Source organism: Rhinatrema bivittatum, chromosome 1 (genome assembly GCF_901001135.1).
Source record: "Rhinatrema bivittatum chromosome 1, aRhiBiv1.1, whole genome shotgun sequence".
NCBI lineage: Eukaryota > Metazoa > Chordata > Amphibia > Gymnophiona > Rhinatrematidae > Rhinatrema > Rhinatrema bivittatum.
In genome coordinates this window covers 348,882,874-348,902,631 of record NC_042615.1, presented here as the reverse complement: position 1 = coordinate 348,902,631, position 19,758 = coordinate 348,882,874, and the positions used below count along the sequence as shown (strand labels likewise).

At 43.5% G+C, this 19,758-nt stretch overlaps 1 protein-coding gene across 7 annotated transcripts in view; it reads right to left on the bottom strand.

Annotated features, from left to right (window-relative positions):
- HELQ (helicase, POLQ like) overlaps positions 1 to 19,758 on the bottom strand; it is a 187,628-nt gene that overhangs the window by 9,455 nt on the left and 158,415 nt on the right. For all 7 annotated transcript variants that reach the window (XM_029599498.1, XM_029599489.1, XM_029599522.1 and 4 more), the window contains one exon: positions 8,835 to 8,969. In XM_029599498.1, the coding sequence (XP_029455358.1) occupies positions 8,835 to 8,969 (135 nt within the window). Of the gene's footprint in view, positions 1 to 8,834; positions 8,970 to 19,758 lie in introns of those variants that run through there.

Below are 19,758 nucleotides of genomic sequence, written 5' to 3'. Positions count from 1 at the left end.
ACCTTTGAAGTAGGTAGGGGCACCGACAAGTTTGAACACTATCACCTCTATTTGTGCTATAGTTAGAATCGTTCATGGAAACAGTGAGACAAAACTCGTAGATCAGGGGCATAACCATTGGAGGCAAGACTTATAAGTTGACCTTGTTTACTTAATGTTTACATTAAGAGCCAAAACCTTGCTTGAAAACCCTATTGGAGGTAATGAGGATACGAATCAGTGCAGGCTTCAAAGTCAACAAAAATAAGTCAGATGTACTGAACATATCTGTAGCAGAGGACGCTGCATCTAGTTGGCACATACAGCTCCCTTTTAGATGGGCCAAGTAAAGTTTGAAGTATCTAAGGGTACACATTGGGGCAAATCTGGATAAGCTGTTTCAGATGAAACATGACCCTCTAATAGCGAGCATAAATAAGGATTGGGGAGGTGGGACCGAATACAATTGACTTGGTTGAGGAGAATACATATTGTAAAAATGAATATTCTACCAAGATTTTGATATGCATTCAAAACTTTACTAGCATCAGTTTCTGAAAAACTGTTGAGATGGTGGCAGAAAAAGCTCCTTAGATCTCTTTGGAAAAGAGGGTTTTATTTATACCAGCTTAACATACAGGGTGAGCTGGGGGTACCAGACCTTGAGCTACACTACAGCACTGCTCAGCTACGCGCAGTGATAGATTTCAAATCCACTCTGACTGCAAATTTTGGGTTCAGATAGAACAGGAGATAGCAGGTAAACTGCCACTAGAAAGAGAGTGCACCCCCTTCATTCAGTTAATACTGGATATATGGCACAAGTAAAAGCAGGCTCTGGTGGGGAATAGGATTTATTTATTTTATTTATTTAATATATATTTCTATACCGGACTTCACGAATAGAAATTCACATCAGGCCGGTTTACATGGAACTTGGGGGAAAAACAAGTGTAACCAAGAACAAGAAGGCTGAATCAAGCAAAGTTACATAAAACAGGGGCATTGAACTTGGGGGCTAGAGTAGCCAGGAAGAAAGGTAAGGTTGGTATATTGTTACAGGACATCCTTTGGTATTCAATGGGGATTTCCCACTGGGAAACTCTGAAGCTGCTGCACAGTGCTAGAGAACCCTGGGACTTATGAGATTAGGACAGGTCTGGGATGACAGGGGAGTCAGCTCATTCATGGACATTAGCAAGATCTATCCCTTGGAAGAGAGATACCGGTTCCCCTAGATTTAACTGGCATCCTATGCCTGCAACAAAGAAATTATAGAAGCTCTCCAAAAAGGCAAAACGATTTTTGAGGGATTTTATTTATTTATTTAAAAGTATTTATATACCGCTTTTTAAAATAAAATTAATATTGTGAGAGAGCAGATAAATTGACTAAGATTAATTTATATATATATATTACTAAATGAGGAACTAAAACAAACAGGCACACTTAACAGCATGGGAATGCAATCTGGGAGAAGAGTTGGAGGAAGCAGTTTAGTGAGATCATTGTTTTAGGTCAACAAGGAAGAGTTCGGTCTCATTACAAATAATGAAAAACGGGTATAAGATTCTATATAGGTGATACTTGACCTCATTAAGACTTCATGGGATGCTCCCAGGGGTAATGGATCTCTGCTGGCACAAGTGCAGAAGGGGACTTTTTACCATATATGGTTGGAGTGCCCCATGATTAACAAATTAATTGTGGACATAATGAATATTGAGGTCCCTAAGGATCTGAAGCTCAATTTGCTCAATCTATTGCCTATAGAGGACCAGGCTCAATGACTGATATTTCAGTAATCTAGTGGCACAGTGTGAGCTGGTGACTTTGTAGCGTAAGGAGGAGGTACCATCCCTTGGCCAAATACAGGCAAGATTAGAAAGGGTATACCTCGAACAAATTAACAGCTCATAAACATGACACCATTATGAAATTTAAAAAGAACTGGCACCTCTATATTCTATGGAGGAAAAATGGGAGAGGAAACGAGAGTTCAAGAACAGAGTAAAAAAGGGCTTGATTGCCTGTTTTTAATAACGGATATATGTAATGGATGTATGGTAACACCAAAAACTGTAATTTGGAGTGTGGAGGAGGGAGGGGAATGGAGGGGGGTGGGGGATAGAATGAGGACGGTGAAGCCAGTGTTCTCCAAACAACACAGGGATTTAGTGATTACCATCAGGCAAACTGGAGTACAAATACAGAGATAAAGTCAACAAGCTGGCAGAGACATCTGCAGGACAAGCTGCATTTAACAGACCATCAGTGTCAACTAGGATAGGTGGAGAAATGCCTGGAAATGAGGAGAGGAAGGGAGGGAGGACGAAGATTGAAAACAGGAAAATACAGGATTTTGGTTTGAGAAAGGGACTTTCCATGTTATTGAACCGTAATATAACCCCTGCTGTATTGTCATACAATTTCCTTTTTGGCATTATGCTACTATTACCTGTTTAATAAAAATTAAGTTACAAAAAAAACCCAAAACGATGGATGCTGGGAAAAATGCAAACAGTAACCAAACTCTGCAATTTTGAGGACTCGAACATCTTTGGCAATCTTTCTCCACTCATTGGGGAATGATTCTTCTCCCTACCAAAGTATCAGGTCATGATAACTAGGACTTGTCAAAAACTAGGTCCTGGTTTGGGTTGAGACTGCTGCAGTGTTTTAGGCTGTGTACGTCCTCAAGCTGGAAGTTGCTGCTGTGACAGCACAGGCATAATGCTATATTTCTGAAATTGATGGAAGGAGTCTCTGAAAGAAGCACATCCTAAAAGCAAAGACAGACCACCTGGAGACAGGAGGCTGGTTGGTACCTGCTGATAAGGACTGGATAGCCAATGTTGCTCCTTAAACTGGGCAACAGTTTCTGATTTTGGCCCAAAAGAGATTGCCCTCGAAACATAGGACATTGGCCGGCTTCTCATGGACTGCTGGTCCTCAATCAGGCTATCCAGCAAGTCCAATGGCTGCTGCCGAGGATCTTGCTGCCATTTCAAAGGATTTGTACACAGACTGGTTGCGATGCCACATCACATTCTTCAGCGTTTAGGAGGGCCTGGCAATATCCCTCGTGCTCCTTGTTCAGGGACACTACAAGGGGTTTCAGCTTATCGATGTAGTCATTTAAGTACTGCACCATATAAAACCGATGGACCGCAATGTGGATGTTCAGCATCAAGCTCTTGAAGACTTTCTTCCCAAAATTGTCTAACTTAGAGTCCTTATCTGGTGGTGTGTCGGAAAATACCCAGGTCTCCCTTAACTGGCTTCAAAGCCAACTCCACCAACAGTTACTGATGAAGCTGTTGGACTACACCAAAACTAGGATCCGGCTGCACGCTGTATTTGAGATCTAGCTTCCTGGCTACCGGGTGGGGGGGGAGAGGGAGGCAGGAGACTGGATTATCCACAGTCTTCTGTACTGGGACCAATGTTTTTAATATATTTATAAATGATATGGAAAATGGAACAATGAGTGAGGATCAAATTTGCAGATGACAAAATTATTCTGAGTACTGAAATCACAAGTGGATTGTGAGAACCTGCAGGAACACTTTGCGAGACACAAATTGGGCATCCAAATGGCAGATGAAATTTAATGTGGACAAGTGGAAAATGATGCACATTGGGAAACAAAACCTACACTAGACATATGACATATTAGGACATATGACATATTAGGATCTACCACCAAGGAAAAGGATCTGGGTGTCATTGTAGACAATATTTTGTGCAAAAAAGCAAACAAACAATGTTAGGAATTACTAGGAAGGTATGGAAAATAAATCATAACACATCTGTATCGTTCCATAGTAAGACCGCACCTAGAGTACTGTGTGCAATTCTGGTCGCCGCATCTCAAAAAAAAAAAAAATATATAGCTGAATTGCAAAACGTGCAGTGAAGGGCAATCAAAATGATAAAGGGGACAGAATGGCTCCCCTATGAAGAAAGGCTAAAGAGGTTAGGCTATCATGGGAAAGGAATGGCTGAGGGGGGGGGGGGGGGGGGGGGGGGGGATATGATAGAGGTCTATAAAAATCATGAGTGGAATAGAATTGATACATGTGAATTGGTTATTTACTCTCTAAAAATACAGAACTAGGATACTCCATGAAGTTCATACATTTAAAATATATATGAGAAAATTCTCACTCAATGCACAATTAAGCTCTGGAATTCATTGCCAGACAATGTGGTAATGGCAGCTAGTATAGCTGGTTTACAAAAAGGTTTGGACAAGTTGTTGGAGAAATCCATAAACTGTTATTAACCAGACAGACTTGGGAAAGGCTATGTTATGATTAAGTGTGTTTTGGTGGATCCTTGGGTGCTGTGGGAGATGACCATGCCCACAGGGAGGAGCCCCGTGAGGAGCCACAGCACTGGGCTAGACTCGTAATGCACAAAACACAGTTAGTTCTTTATTAAACAACTTGAAGAGAGCCACCAGAGGTGGCAGTAGTGAAGCAGTCTGGTAGTTGCAGTCTCAGGGACCTCAGCAGAGGGAGCCCTTCTCTCCTTGATGATGATAGGAGGTTCCGCAGCAGGTTTCCCAGCTAGGAGATACTGTGGATGAGATAGACAGAGTTAGAGTACTCACTAGGTGTTTGCTATTGGTATACGATTCCACCACGTATGTTGAAAAAGGTACAGGCACCGAGGCAGGGAGAGCAGGCCCTCAAGGAGCGAGTGCCTGTTCCCTGTAAGGCACCTGAAATAAAGCAGAGGGCCCCCGAGGAGCAGGTACCCAGGTTAGCAGTTACCCCAAAGGGCAGAGAGAGCGCTTCCAGCGGCAGCACGGAAGTGGCAGAGTAGCGTAGACAAGAACGAATTCGAGTCCTTGCTAACTCAATGAGCTAGCAAACACTAGTGAAGGTAATATACCTGGATGGCGTGACGTCAGCATGAGGGAACGCCCTTGAGGTTCGCGCCAAGGGTGGTACAAAGACGTGGGTTGCGCGCACATGCGCACCCTAGTAGGTACCTGGGAGGAGCAATGGTGGGAGGCTGCACCATAGCCGTTCCGGGGATACCAGAGAGGTCGGCTTGTAGACGCTGCGGTAGCCATCTTTCCTAGGTAAGCGGGAGGAGCCGTGAATAAGGTGAGGCAAATGGGGCGAAGCAGTCTAGCACCAACGGACGCAACAGGCTACTATTCATCTCTGGATGTTAGCAGCATGGAATCTATCTACCATTTGGGATCTTGCCAGGCACTTGTGACCTGGATTAGCCACTGTTGGAAGCAGGTTACTTGGATTTATGGACCCTCAGTTTGACACATCACCTGCTAGCAATGTGCCTCTCCTGTCAACACAGGACAAATAGGTCAATCCCTAAGGGAAAGAATAAATTGACATACATCTAACATTAGAAATGGCAACATTCCGAAAACATTAGGAGACCATATCAGCCTTCCAGGACACTAACTGACCCTTAAGGTTGCCATAATCCTACAAAGAAATTTCAAAAGGACACTTCAGCATGAAACTCTTTTAAAAAGGTAAACATAAAAACTGCTGAACAGGAACTCATAACACACACCACTATTACCCTAGATCTGAACAGACACAATGGCTTCAAAGCACACTACAAATATCATGAATTTAACTCTTCTCAGATCATTTTGTCTTTTAACATTTACATCAGTTGTCATTAGGCTGGACTATAATGCTATAAACACTCCTTCCACTCCCTGTCCTTTCTAATTCAGTGTATTCTCTTTGTTCTGTATCCCACCGTTCCACCCCCCCCCCCCCCATATATATTTTAGCCACCTCCTGTACTACACTTCATGCATCTGATGAAGTAGACTCTGTCCTCGAAAGCTCATGCCTCAATAAACTGGCTATTCTAAGATGCCACCCACACCTCGTCATTTTTGACCCAATATTGTAATTCTTACAGTCTTGTGTTTTATGCAGGTAATATAGAATCTAATATATTGGGTTCATTGCTGGTTCGGAGGAAGTTTCCAATATCCGAAGGTGGCTGAAAACACTTAAGGTGAGCCTTATCCATCCAGATGACTCTCATTACCCAGTTTTTCTACGAATCTGGAATATTAGAGGTATTTCTCTGGTGGACCGGAATGTTCCAGCAAGTCAAAAAGGAGTCCAAGGAAATCTCCATGGACGACTCCTCCAAACCAAAGGGTGGAGGGATACTAACCTATGAGCCAGATAAAGAAATAGGAGAGTGGGAGATCAGAGTGGAGAACTTGGTCATCTCAGAGGGAACTCCTCCCTGGGAAGGTCTTTGCCCCATTCTTCAGCCTATGAATACTGGCTAGATTATTTTGCTGAGAGGGATGGCCTACCTGATTGAGGTGAGCTATCTTCTGCTGGGATTTCTGATGAGAGTTCTGAGTGGAAGGGAAATAAATCCATCAATCTGGACAGGAGAGGCTGAAAGGTTCCTTCCTTGTCAATGGCCACCAGAGAGGTAAATAAAGTTTTTACCAATTTTGTAATGTTGTCCACATACTGATGCATCCTCTGAGCTGGAACTGAAGAGACAACCTCCTCTGAAACTAGTATAGGGTCATCGCCTTGAGAGATATGCACTGGACTCCAGGTAGAGACCACATTCCTATGCAGTCTGTGATAGAGGATACATGGAGACCAAGGGCACAATAAAGCAGATGGGCTCTGGGGTTGTCAGACACAATCCAGACTAGGTGCTCCAGGCATATGATTCTGATGGAGCCTTAGAGGGTCTGGGATCTGGAAACAGGATGTGAGATGTTGATAAAGGTGCCAAAAGCAAGGAGGGTACCAGGGAAGAATCCCTATTGGGGTCAGGGATCCTGTGCATCAAAATGGTGCCAAAAGCCAGTGCAAAACCACTGGCACCAACTGGTCTGATCGGCACTTCCTCTTCGGCACTAAGAGGGAAACGAGACTTGGGAGTGCTCCCCATAGCATGCCGGCTTCTGCACCTTGCTTGACCCTTGAGCTACAGTGGATCCAGATTGCAGCACCATAGGCAGAGCAGCCCTGCCAGAGAATTCTTTGCTCAACCTGGCACAGATGGAGTCTGAGGAGGCCCCGCTTTGAGAAGAGGAACGGCTCTATTTCAGAATCCACTTACAGAGCTCTTCCATCTTTCATGCCTGGTTCTGCTGGGATCTAGGTTACATCCGACTATAGTCATAGCAATTGGCAGCATTGTGGTCAGGTCCCAGGCATTTGTAGCAGATGTTATCACCAATGGCTGACATCTTATGGCCTCAGATGCATTCCTGGAAGCCACTGGTTGTAACCTTATTGGAACCAGACATCTCAACTTTTCATTTTTTCCAGTAACACTGAAAAGTGCTGTTGAGGGGTTGCCGAGACAGAGAGGTAAAAAGAAAAAAACAAAACAAAATGACTGCTAAGAGCAGAAGACAGAAAAAAGTAAAAGGGTATACATTTGTGCAGAAGCTCAAACAAAAAAAGACTGAGGGATTCACAAGACAGTGTATGCATGTTCAGTAATAAAACCTTACTAAGCTAGAGAGATGACACCAGATCACATCACCCACATGTCATGACTAATTCAGCCCTGCTAGTTGATGGAAAAAGTGACTTGTCCAAGTTCACAAGGAGTGTTGGTGGGAGAAGCAGAATTTGAACCCTAGCTTACCTGGTTCACAGCCCATTGCTCTAATCACTAAGCCACTCTTCCTCAGTCAGCAGCAAACAGATTTGAGGCCTTAGGTGTAGTCACCTCGGCACATAGTCTTAAGAAGGCACGAAAAAGCACCAATACTGTTCGGGCATCTCTGGTAGAAGTCTACAACTGAGCAGCTCTCTCAGATGCTTTTGGTATTATGACAGAACTACTGACATTCAGAAGTACCTTAGAATTAGAACAAATGCTCAGATGTGTGGAGTTTTGATGACAAGACCAGAGCTTTATGTCATTATGATTCATAAGTCAATAGGTGATAAGTTCATTCATGGATCAGAAGTCAATGAACTGAACTTTAGAACAAGTACCAATTCTGTTCTAGTGAGGTACATCAATCCTCAAACCGGACGTATAAAGCATGCTCCTAAAAATGCTGATCCTGAAATCAGACTGTTTCTCAAAGAATGGATACAGGCCTAGAATATTAGTGAAGAAAGCAGCCAGAAGTTGCCTCTAGTAATAAAAGATTCAACAGTATGTACTGTATTTACTTGTTAGGGATAAAGCAGCATTGCCCCATTGCTGCATTATATATCAAAAGTAAAACTTCAGCAATGTGTTTTGTAGAAAATTGTTAAATAACATAATAGAAAACCATCCATGATGCAATGGTAGTACAACAGTGAGCAGAGTTTAGCTTTTTAAAGTGTCTAAAAAACAATTTACTAATGTGTGCTTAAACAAGAGGATTTTTTTAAAAACTGAGTCATCACTTTAACCTTTTAGATCCTGCTCATTGAAGGAATTATTTCCTGATGCCCCTTTTTACATATCTTAGTTAACTAGACCCAGATATGGTATAAATATGGTATAAAAAATTTGCAAGTAATTAAAAGTATATGAAAAAATGTTCCACTTATGGAACGTTGGTACCTAAAAGGTTAACCTCACAATTATTAAAATAGGTCATTTTACTTTATTTGGTAGTTTTGGGGCATTGAGGAGCTGGAGCTCTGGATTCAATTTGGGATATTTTTGTATTGTAATAAGTTTGTTCCTAAACTTATCTCAGAAACCATTTGTCTTACAAGCAAACAATGTCTAGGAAGGAAAGCTGTAATCCATTGATATAAGATATATGTTTGTGCAACAAAAAAGTCCAGAGAAAAAATATAAACACAAACATTTGTTTCACCACTCTAGATTTTAAAACTTATGCTTACCTTAGCAGATGCAACTATTTGCTTGGCTTGACGTCGAGACATGTGTTCAATTGTCTTTATTAACACTTCAGGGCTTGCATTAGCTAAATGTGCAAGTGTTGTGTACCCTGCATTATAGAGTTGTTTTGCCCGAGCCTATATTTCAAAAATAAAATGAAATAAAATATAAGCTGTCTCACTTGAGTCCAGCATTTATCGCATAATTGTGTTGATATTTCAATCTACCAGGTACATCCCTGTGCCAGCTATCAGTACTATACATTCATGCATAAAATAAGCACGTGTCAGTTATATTACAACCTTGTTTCAGTTTCAAGGAGCTATTTATACACCTATACTAAGATCTGCAGATTTTCTGTACAACAAAACACTTAATTCTCATACAATTACTGTGCATACCATTCTGGGACCACATTTCATCAGTGAGCATGCTGTTCTAGTGAGGTGTTGCGTAACACTTTAGCACTACTCTCAACACTCTGTAGACACTTGGAAGGTCCTGTCGAGCACTGCCCAAAAGTCCCACACCTGTGCATGTGCCCCTATGCTGGCAGCCTTCCACTCATTTGGGTTCCTGTTTGTCTCTAGGCAAGCACTCTCTCTGCAATCTATCTCCTGGTGGTTTCTAGAAACACTAAGACCCCAAATAACCCAAGGGTCACACAGTTCCTAGAAATGTACCTACAGACCAAATAGAGAAAAATGCTAGAAACAGTCAGTCATAGGACAGAGCTAACAAACTAAATAGTTTATCACCAAATAAGAACAGTAAACAAATGTAATTTACAAACAGGTATAATAACATTTCACTGTACATATCCAATGTCTGGGAATCATTTTATGCATGCATGTATAGAGCTGGGGAGGTTTAGAAGAGGCACCAGTTTCTTGCTAGACACAAAGTTCCTGGATGTGATAAATGACTGCTTCATGGAGCAATTGGTTCAGGAACCAATGAGAGAGGCAGCTATTTTAGATTTAATTCTTAGTGGAACACAGGATTTGGTGAGAGAGGTAACGGTGGTGGGGCCACTTGGCAATAGTGATCATAACAATCAAATTTAAACTAATAACTGGAAGGGGGACAATAAGTAAATCTACAGCTCTAACATTAAATTTTCAAAAGGGAAACTTTGATAAAATGAGAAAACTAGTTAGAAAAAATCTGAAAGGTACAGCTGAGTGTGCAACAGACATGGACATTTTTTAAAAATACAATCCTAGACGCACAGTCCAGATGTATTCCACGCATTAAGAAAGGTGGAAGGAAGACAAAACGATTACCGGCATGGTTAAAAGGTGAGGTGAAAGAGGCTATTTTAGCCAAAAAAACATCCTTCAAAAATTGGAAGAAGGATCCATCTTAAGAAAATAGGATAAAGTATAAGAATTGTCAAGTTAAGTGTAAAACACTGATCAGACAGGCGAAGAGAGAATTTGAAATGAAGTTGGCTGTAAAGACAAAAACTAATAATAAAAACTTTTTAAAATATATCTGAAGCAAGAAACCTGTGAGGGAGTTGGTTGGACCATTAGATGACCGAAGGGTTAAAGGGGCTCTTAGGGAAGATAAGGCCATTGCAGAAAGACTAAATGAATTCTTTGCTTCTGTGTTTACTAATGAGGATGTTGTGGAGATACCAGTTCTGGAGATGGTTTTCAAGGGTGATGAGTCAGATGAACTGGACCAAATCACTGTGAACCTAGAAGATGTAGTAGGCCTGATTGACAAACTAAAGAGTAGCAAATCACCTGGATTGCATCCTAGGGTACTGAAGGAGTTAAAAATGAAATTTCTGATCTATTTGTTAAAATTTGTAACCTTTCATTAAAATCATCCTTTGTATCTGAAGACTGGAGAGATCCACTTCAGGTACAATGAATGATTTCAATGAAACCCCAATATTTAAAAAGGGTTCCAGGTGTGATCCGGGAAACTATAGACCAGTGAACCTGATTTTGGTGCCGGAAAAAATAGTGGAAACTATTCTAATCAGAGCACCATAGAAAGACATGTTTTAAAGAAACACAGTCAACATGGATTTATCCAAGTGAAATCTTGACTAACAAATCTGCTTCTTTTTTTGAAGGAATTAATAAACATGTGGATAAAGGTGAACCAGTAGATGTAGTGTATTTGGATTTTCAGAAGGCGTTTGACAAAGTCCCTCATGAGAGGCTTCTAAGAAAACTAAAAAGTCATGGGATAGGAGGCGATGTCCTTTTGTGGATTACAAACTGGTTAAAATTCAGAAAATAGAGAGTAGGATTAAATGGTCAATTTTCTCAGTGGAAAAGGGTAAACGGTGAGTGCCTCAGGGATCTGTACTGTGACCAGTGCTTTTCAATATATTTATAAATTATCTGGAAAGGAATACGACGAGTGAGGTTATCAAATCTGCGGATGATACAAAATTATTTAGAGGAGTTAAATCACAAGCGGCTTGAGATACATTACAGGAGGACCTTGTGAGCCTGGAAGATTGGGCATCCAAATGGCAGATGGAATTTAATGTGGACAAGTGCAAGGTGTTGCCATATAGGGAAAAATAACCCATGGAGTAGTTACACGATGTTAGATTCCATATTAAGAACTACCACCCAGGAAAAAGATCAGTTCAGTGTGCTGCAGCAGTCAAAAAAGCAAACAGAATGTTAGGAATTATTAGGAAGGGCATGGTTAATAAAACGGAAAATGTCATAATGCCTCTTTATCGCTCCATGGTGAGGCTGCACTTTGAATACTATGTACAATTCTGGTTGCCGCATCTCAAAAAAGATATAGTTGCGATGGAGAAGGTACAGAGAAGGGCAACCAAAATGATAAAAGAGCTAAGAGAAACAGATAAATATGAGAAAAAAATATGAAGCTTGCTGGGCAGACTGGATGGGCCGTTTGGTCTTCTTCTGCCGTCATTTCTATGTTTCTATGTTTCTATGGAACAAATCCCCTATGAGAAAAGGCTGAAGAGGTTAGGGCTATTCAGCTTGGAGAAGAGACGGCTGAGGGGGGATATGATAGAGGTCTTTAAAATCATGAGAGGTCTTGAACGAGTAGATGTAAATTGGTTATTTACACTTTTGGATAATAGAAGGACTTGGGGGCACTCCATGAAGTTAGCAAGTAGCACATTTAAGACTAATTGGAGAAAATTATTTTTCACGTAACGCACAATTAAGCTCTGGAATGTGTTGCCAGGGGATGTGGTTAGTGCAGTTAGTGTAGCTGGGTTCAAAAAAGGTTTGGATAAGTTCTTGGAGAAGTCAATTAACTGCTATTAATCAAGTTGACTTAGGGAATGGCCTCTGCTATTACTGGCATCAGTAGCATGGGATCTTCTTGGTGTTTGGTACTTGCCAGGTTCCTGTGGCCTGGTTTAGCCTCTGTTGGAAACAGAATACTGGGCTTGATGGACCCTTGGTCTGACCCAGCATGGCAATTTCTTATGTTCTTAAGGAGTTTCTAGGGCTTATGCAATAGTTCTTTGGTCTTACAGGGGCTATAGCCCTCAATAGCACAGCCTTTGGCTAGCCAAAGATTGGAGAAGCTATATGGAGCTAGGCAGGTAAAATGAAGGGTCAGGTAGACCTTTTCACTTATATTCTTGAAAGCAGTTACTGTTTTTGTGTCAGTAATGTCCTATTGTTCAGTCACTAGCTACTTGGTCTTTTACCAGTGGAACACTGTAGTAAGGGAGTTAAGCCCACCTCCCTCTCCATCTAACCAGAGTAGTATCGCGCTCTCATGCAGAGCGTAGGGGGCTTTGGTAAAAAAGAGAGTCATTGCCTGGATCCAGAGAGCATCTCCAGATATTCAGCTTGCATCACAGATGGGGGATAGAGATCTGATTGTATATATACTGTTGACTCTATAAAGTTGCACACTTAATCCCATCTTCAATGTAAATGTGTTTTAGGCTTGCTAAGGGAAACCTAAGTGGGTTTTCCTCTCAGTGCCTTATTTTTCTGCTCAGAGAAGGGGATCATTTTCACTTTCCCTTCTCCAGGTGGCTTTGCTTCTAAATTGCTTGCTTCCTTATCAGTCTTCAGTACCCTGCAGGATTCTGGGCACTGTCAGGGGAGGTGCATTCATACTGCTACTGTGTGCTCCACATAGCCAGGATATTGCATGGCTTCCCGTGGCTTTGTCAATGGCTTCCGTCTAGTAGGGCTCTGCTCCCCAGCAGCAGGTGAGGGATTTCTCCTGCATATGGGGAGTGCATTTTGCTCTGCACCCATTTCCTAGCAATTCAGTATCACACTTGGGCTGTGCCTGGGCCACTGAGGGAGGGATGGTTCCATCCTCTATGCTTTTCAACAGACATATATTCAGTTACGAGTCTCACATGGTCCTGGTGGCTGAATTCTTCTGTGGTTGTCTAGCATAACTTGTCCTGACCATGAATGCAAGCATCCTGGGTTTGGACTCTTGCATGGGAAGCTCCGTGTCCACGGTGAAGTCATTTGGGGTTCTTTCCCCCTCCTCTTTCAGGTAAGGGCAATTATTGTGACTCTGAAAGTTGTGAAAGTTCATTGCCTGACAAGGTGGTCCTTGTCTATACCGTTGTCTTTTTGCCTCATATAAGAGTCATTCTATTGATGAACAGGCTATCTCTGGCAGTAGGACTTAAAGCCCTTTGCCAAGTAGGTGAGGAGCCAATTCTGCTGGTCAAACTGAATCTAGTCTGGAACCCTCATGGATCTCTGGTCAAGGATAGATAAACATTCCCACAGGTGCTAAATCCTGTGGCATTCCTGTATCTGTCTCTTAACAGAGAAGTCTTTGGACTTCTTCCACAAGGTGTTCTTATCCTTGTGGGAATTTCAGGTTTATATTAAATTTTATTTGAACCTCTCAGTTTACATTGCCCCATGTCTACAGAGATGTTCAACCCTACTGGCTGAGTTAGCCTCAGTGGAAGCTCCTTGAGTGTATGCCGATCAGGGAGTTGGTATGGTTGATGTACTGCCCAATGCCAATTTCTAAACTTAGGGTTACTTTTCTGTCCTTGACAGCCCTGGAATTTGCTTCCTTATTTGTCTTCTGTTGTTCTGGCATTCAGAAGAGATTTCAGGGATAGGCCATGATGTAGAATGGAAAAGTCTTACTGTAAGGCTTCCAGAAAAGGACCACTTCCCTTTCCCCTATTTTTTTGCCAGACTTCTATTTGGAATGCCTTTAGCATTTTGGTGGGTCACTTGACTGGCCATTGCAATTTACTTTCACATGGGTGAATCTGGTGTTTGTCCCACCAGATGGTTGATAAAGGACTGCCTTGCATGTGCTTTTTGGTGGGTGAGCTTTCCACTGTATTGTGGTGTCTTAGTATGGTGCTCCTAATGGTTGGTAGCTTTTTCATGTTTCAACACTCTTGTTCCTATTGTATCTGATCCTGGATGGTCACGTTTTTATTAGTGATCACTTGTCAAGCAGAGTCTGCCACAGACCCTGTGCCTTTTCACCTTCTTCAAAGTTTTTTCCACACATGCATGGGTCCTATGCATGTGCTACCTGAGTACTACCATTATACACAGGTATGTATAAGCAATTTGTTATTACTCTTCAGATACTTGAAAGTCAGCAGTTTCTTGCTAGAGGGCTCTACAGCTCCAGAAAATCTACTCATGTTTACTTCCAACACTAGAAAACCCTGTGCAGTCTGTGGTCAGGAGCTATTGTTTTTGGTTAGGGATCTGAGCCCTTTCCTTCGCTCAGAAGGACCTGGGTCGAGCAGGTATGTCAAAGTTCACTGTGCTGGAGCTCTGCCTGAGTTTGCTTCTGACATGTCAAGGTGGCATTTTCACCATGCTTTATTTATTTAAATTCTCTTATATTCTACTACTTCCTGATGTAAGTCCAGCACGGATTACAAAAGTACAATCATAAAATCGTCACAATACAACATATAGCCAAACATATCTATGTAAAACAAAAATAAAAGCACAAGTACAATCACACTTTCACACTACATCTCTGTTTCTGGCATGGGCTCTTGCTGCAAAGCTGTATTTTAAATCAGTCTGTCTTACGAAGTCTCTTGGAAGTATAGAATCCAGCTTTATTCTCTCCTAGGGCCTGTTTTTGCTTTGGCTGCCTTGGAGAGAAGTGTGTGTGGGGGAGTGGAGGGAATGGAGAAATTACTTACCTGATAATTTTGTTTTCCTTAGTGTAGACAGATGGACTCAGGAGCAGTAGGTTTATGCTCCTCTACCAGCAGATGGAGACGGAGCAAGCTGACGTCACAGTATATATAACCCTGCAATGACCCCAGCCTGCCAGTATTCTCTTCAAAAGCAATTGTGGACAGACTAGCAAAAAACTTGATTAAAAACATAATTAAAAACAGATAAACATAACTGCACTCAACCAACCATAAACGGTGAACTCACATAAGATTCTAGGTACCCCAAGCTAGGGACTGGATGAATACTTACCAGTAATCCTTTGGGACTCAGAGCCCCAGAGGAGGACTACTGACATACTCATGTGGCAGCTGAGGGCAGGAAGCTGAGACCATCTGTCTACACTAAGGAAAACAAAATTATCAGGTAAGTAATTTCTCTATTTCCTAGCATGTAGACAGATGGACTCAGGACCAGTGGGATGTACCAAAGCTACACCCCAACAAGGTGGGAGGCTGCCTATGTTCCAGTGAACACAGCCCATGCAAAGGCTGCACATCCAGACAACAAAACCTGGAAAAAATGTGCAAGGAAGACCACGTCGCAGCTTGGCAGATATTGACTGGAGACAACAGACTAAACTCCGCCCATGACACTGCCTGAGCCCTAGTGGAATAAGCCCTAACCTGAGTAGGCAATGGCTTTCCAGCATCCACATATGCGGCTGTGACCACCTCCTTAATCCAACGAGCTATGGTAGCCCACGGAACTGGAGTGCCCTGCTTACTCCTGCCATGGAGAACAAACAGGCAATCCATCTTTCGAAAAGACTCAGAGACCTCCAGATACCGCACAAGACGCTTAACATCCAAGAAGCGCAAAAAGCGAAACTCCTCCGCATCCCTGACCTTATCCAGGGATGGCAAGGAGATGGATTGATTCAAATGAAAGTCTGAGACTACCTTGGGCAAGAAGATTGGAACAGAACCCCGCTGTAATGCCCTTTGAGTCATCCGAAGGAACGGCTCCCAACAAGACAAGGCCTGCGGCTCAGAAATCCAACACGCAGAACATATAGCTACCAGGAACACAGTCTTCAAAGTCAACAACCATAAGGAAAGGCTATTCAGTGGTCAGAACATAAGGCCCTCCAAAAAGTCCAGCACCAAATTAAGACTCCACAATGGAACAAGCCACATCATTTACCAGGCTTCTGAAACAGGCAAGAGCCGCAACCTACACCTTCAAGGAATTAAGGGCCAAGCCTTTATTCAATCAATCCTGCAAAAACTCCAGAATGAGACTGATCTTTAATTAAACGAGGAAGAACACCCCGCTCCTCACACCAGGCCTCAAAAACTCTCCAAACCTGCACATAAACCAAGGAAGTGGAGAATTTGTGAGCATGGAGTAAAGTGGCAATCACTGCAGAGGAATAACCATGCTTTAACTTGCGAGCCCTCTCAGGGGCCAAACAGTAAGACAGAATCAAGTCATATCCTCATGAAGAACTGGTCCCTGCTGAAGCAGATCCATGTGCAATGGAAGACGAAGGGGGCTTCCACCAGAAGTCATCACAAATCCGCAAACCACAGATGCCTGGGCCAGTCCGGCACCACCAGGAGAACTAGCCCCATGAGGTCTTCGATTTGGTGAATAGTCCTGCCCAGCGAGGGCCATGGAGGAAAGGCATAAAGCAATGTGTCTTCTGGCCAGACCTGTATAAGAACGTCTATTCCCAGGGACCACGGATCTCTCCTGTGACTGTAGAAGCGAGGAACCTTCACATTTCGAGAAATTGCCAGCAGGTCTAGGAATGGAAGGCCCCAGCGATCCACAACCAGCTGAAACACTTCAGCTGACAACACCCACTCTCCGGGGTCCAAACTCTCCCCTGCTGAGAAAGTCCGCTCTTACGTTGTCTTTTCCTGCAACGTGAGAGGCCGAGATCATCTGCAGATGACCTTCCAAACATTTCATCAGCTGGTCTATTTCCTGCGACACTTGCTGGCTCTTGGTTCTTCCCTAGTGATTGATATAGGTCACCATGTTGTCTGACATTATGCGAACTACTTGATTCCGCAGCCTGTGGCTGAACTGCAAGCATGCCAGAAGTATCGCCCGGGCCTCCAGGTGACTATGTTCCAGCAGGAATCTTTGGCATTCCAGCGCCCTGGGCTGTTAATTCCCGACAGTGAGCCCCCTCCCTCATCCCCCAACCATGGAGACTCGTATCTGTCGTGAGTACCAACAAGGCTGGAGCAGACAAGGGAACTCCCTTTCTCAGATGAGAATCCTGAGACTGCGGGTTCCAACGAGACAGCAGAGAGCGCTGAAGAGGATGCATATGCACCCTTGCCCACAGCACCACTTCCAGGATAGCTGCCTGTAAGTAGGACCACACTGTTGGATGTATGGTGTTCAACTAACGCACTTGAGACATTATTCTCTGTATATGAACTTCCAGTAGGAAAACTCTGTCCTGTCCCGTGTCGAACTGGACTCCAAGATACTACAACAACTGGGATGGTTGAAAACCCTGGAATTTGTTGCCAGAGGATGTGGTTAGTGCAGTTAGTATAGCTGTGTTTAAAAAAGGATTGGATAAATTCTTGGAGGAGATGTCCATTACCTGCTATTAATTAAGTTGACTTAGAAAATAGCCACTGCTATCTCTAGCAACGGTAACATGGAATAGACTTAGTTTTTGGGTACTTGCCAGGTTCTTATGGCCTGGATTGGCCACTGTTGGAAACAGGATGCTAGGTTTGATGGACCCTTGGTCTGACTCAGTATGGCATGTTCTTATGGTCAGGTTCACCACCCAACCAAGCTCCTGCAATAAGGAGATCACCTTGTGTGTCACCAGGTAGCTCTCTTCCTGAGACTTGGGCTCAAATTAGCCAGTCGTCCAAATACAGGTGCACTAGGATTCCTTCTTTTCACAAGGCCACTGCTACCACCACCATAATCTTGGAAAATGTTCTGAGAGCGAGACCAAAAGGCAGCGCTCAAAACCAATAATGGCGCCCCAACACCGCAAAGCATAGAAAGAGTTGGTGTTCCAATCAGATGGGAATTATGAAGGTAAGCCTCTGACAGAACCAAGGAGGTCAGAATTTCCCCCAAATGCACCACCATTATTTCAGAGCATAAGGTTTCCATTCGAAAATGAGTCACCTTCAAGTGATGATTGACCCTCTTGAGATCCAGGATGGGACAAAAGGAGCCCTCCTTCTTGGACACAACAAAATTAATGGAATATCGTCCCATACTTTCTTGAGACATGGGCACGGGAAGCACAGCCTTCAATCTGAGGAGCTTTTGAAGCATGAACTCAACTGCCTGCTTCTTCTGTGGGGAGTGGCAAGGGGACACCATGAACACGTCCTGAGGAATACTGTGAAATTCCAGTGCATACCCTTTGGTGTATCACCTCGAGGAACCACTGGTCCGATGTAATCTTGATCCACCTTCATAAACGAGAGAGCGACGCCCCTCTATTTCCTTTTCTGGAAAGTGGGTTGGCAAATCTTCATTGGGAAGCTTGGGAAAGTCCACCACCCACGCAAACACTTTTCTTGGGCTGCCGGGGACGAAAGGACTGAGACCTACCGAAAGGCTGAGTCCACTGAAGGGTCGTCCTTCTCTGGGACAAAAGCACCTGGAACCCCAGAAACTACCCCTCATACAGGGGCACTATAACTGTTTCTTACCCTCTGGCAACCGAGGCACCAGACTTGCCACACTTACTGGCCAGTTTCTCCAACTCGCTCCCTAACAAGAGTGAGCCTTTAAAGGGCATCTTGGTAAGATTGGCTTTGGAAGCTGTGTCAGCTGACCAATTTCGCAACCAGAATTACCACCTGGCTGCGATCACTGAAGCCACTCCTCTGGCCGAGGTCCGGACCAAATCACAGCCTGCGCCTGCTATAAAGGTGGCAGCAGGCTCCATATCCGCTCTGGAATTCCCTCCAGACTCATCAACCTCCTGAGAGAGAAGCAGACAAAATCTCGCTACTAGGGCGCAACAGGAGGCAATCTGTAAATTCATCGCCATTGCCCTAAAGGCTTGCTTAAGAATAGCCTCAATCCCTCTGTCGCGTACATCCTTCTAAGTCTCTCCTCCCTCTACGGGGATAGTTGTCCACTTAGACACGGCACATATCAGAGCATCCACTTTGGGAAAACGCAAATGCTCACTCACAGCCGGAACCAGAGGGTACAGGCCTTCCAATATCCGACTCCCTTTAAAATTTGCCTCTGGGGCATCCCATTCCAGATCAATTCCTGGATGGCATCCATCACTGGGAAAAAAACAAGAGGCTTTACATAAGGAAACCAAAATAGGATTCTTCCTCGGCGCTGACATAGCCTCCGAACCAGGAACACCCAGCTGTTTCAAGGTCTGGGAAATCAGAGCCGGCAGTTCATCTCTTTGAAAGAACCGCAACATGGTTCAATACGGTTCCAGTCTTGGAGATATTTCTCCATATTCCAGGGAATCGGGATCATGCTCATCATCAGTGCCATCCGGATTCCTGTTGGGAACACCTGCAGGGACTGAGGTGAGCTCCGGCGCTTAAGCATAAGACTGGAAGAAGGAGGAGCCACTGGCTGACAGAAATGGGGGAAGCGGAGGACTGAGCCTGAAGAATGGCTTGTAAGCCTTGAAACAATTCCAAGAAAAAGCAGCTAGGTCCAGACCAAGCCCAGAACGAACTGGAGCTGGTCCCACAGAACTGCCCTTGCCAGCGGAGGAGCCAGTCAAAGGAGAATCAAGAACTGGCTCTTCCCATCA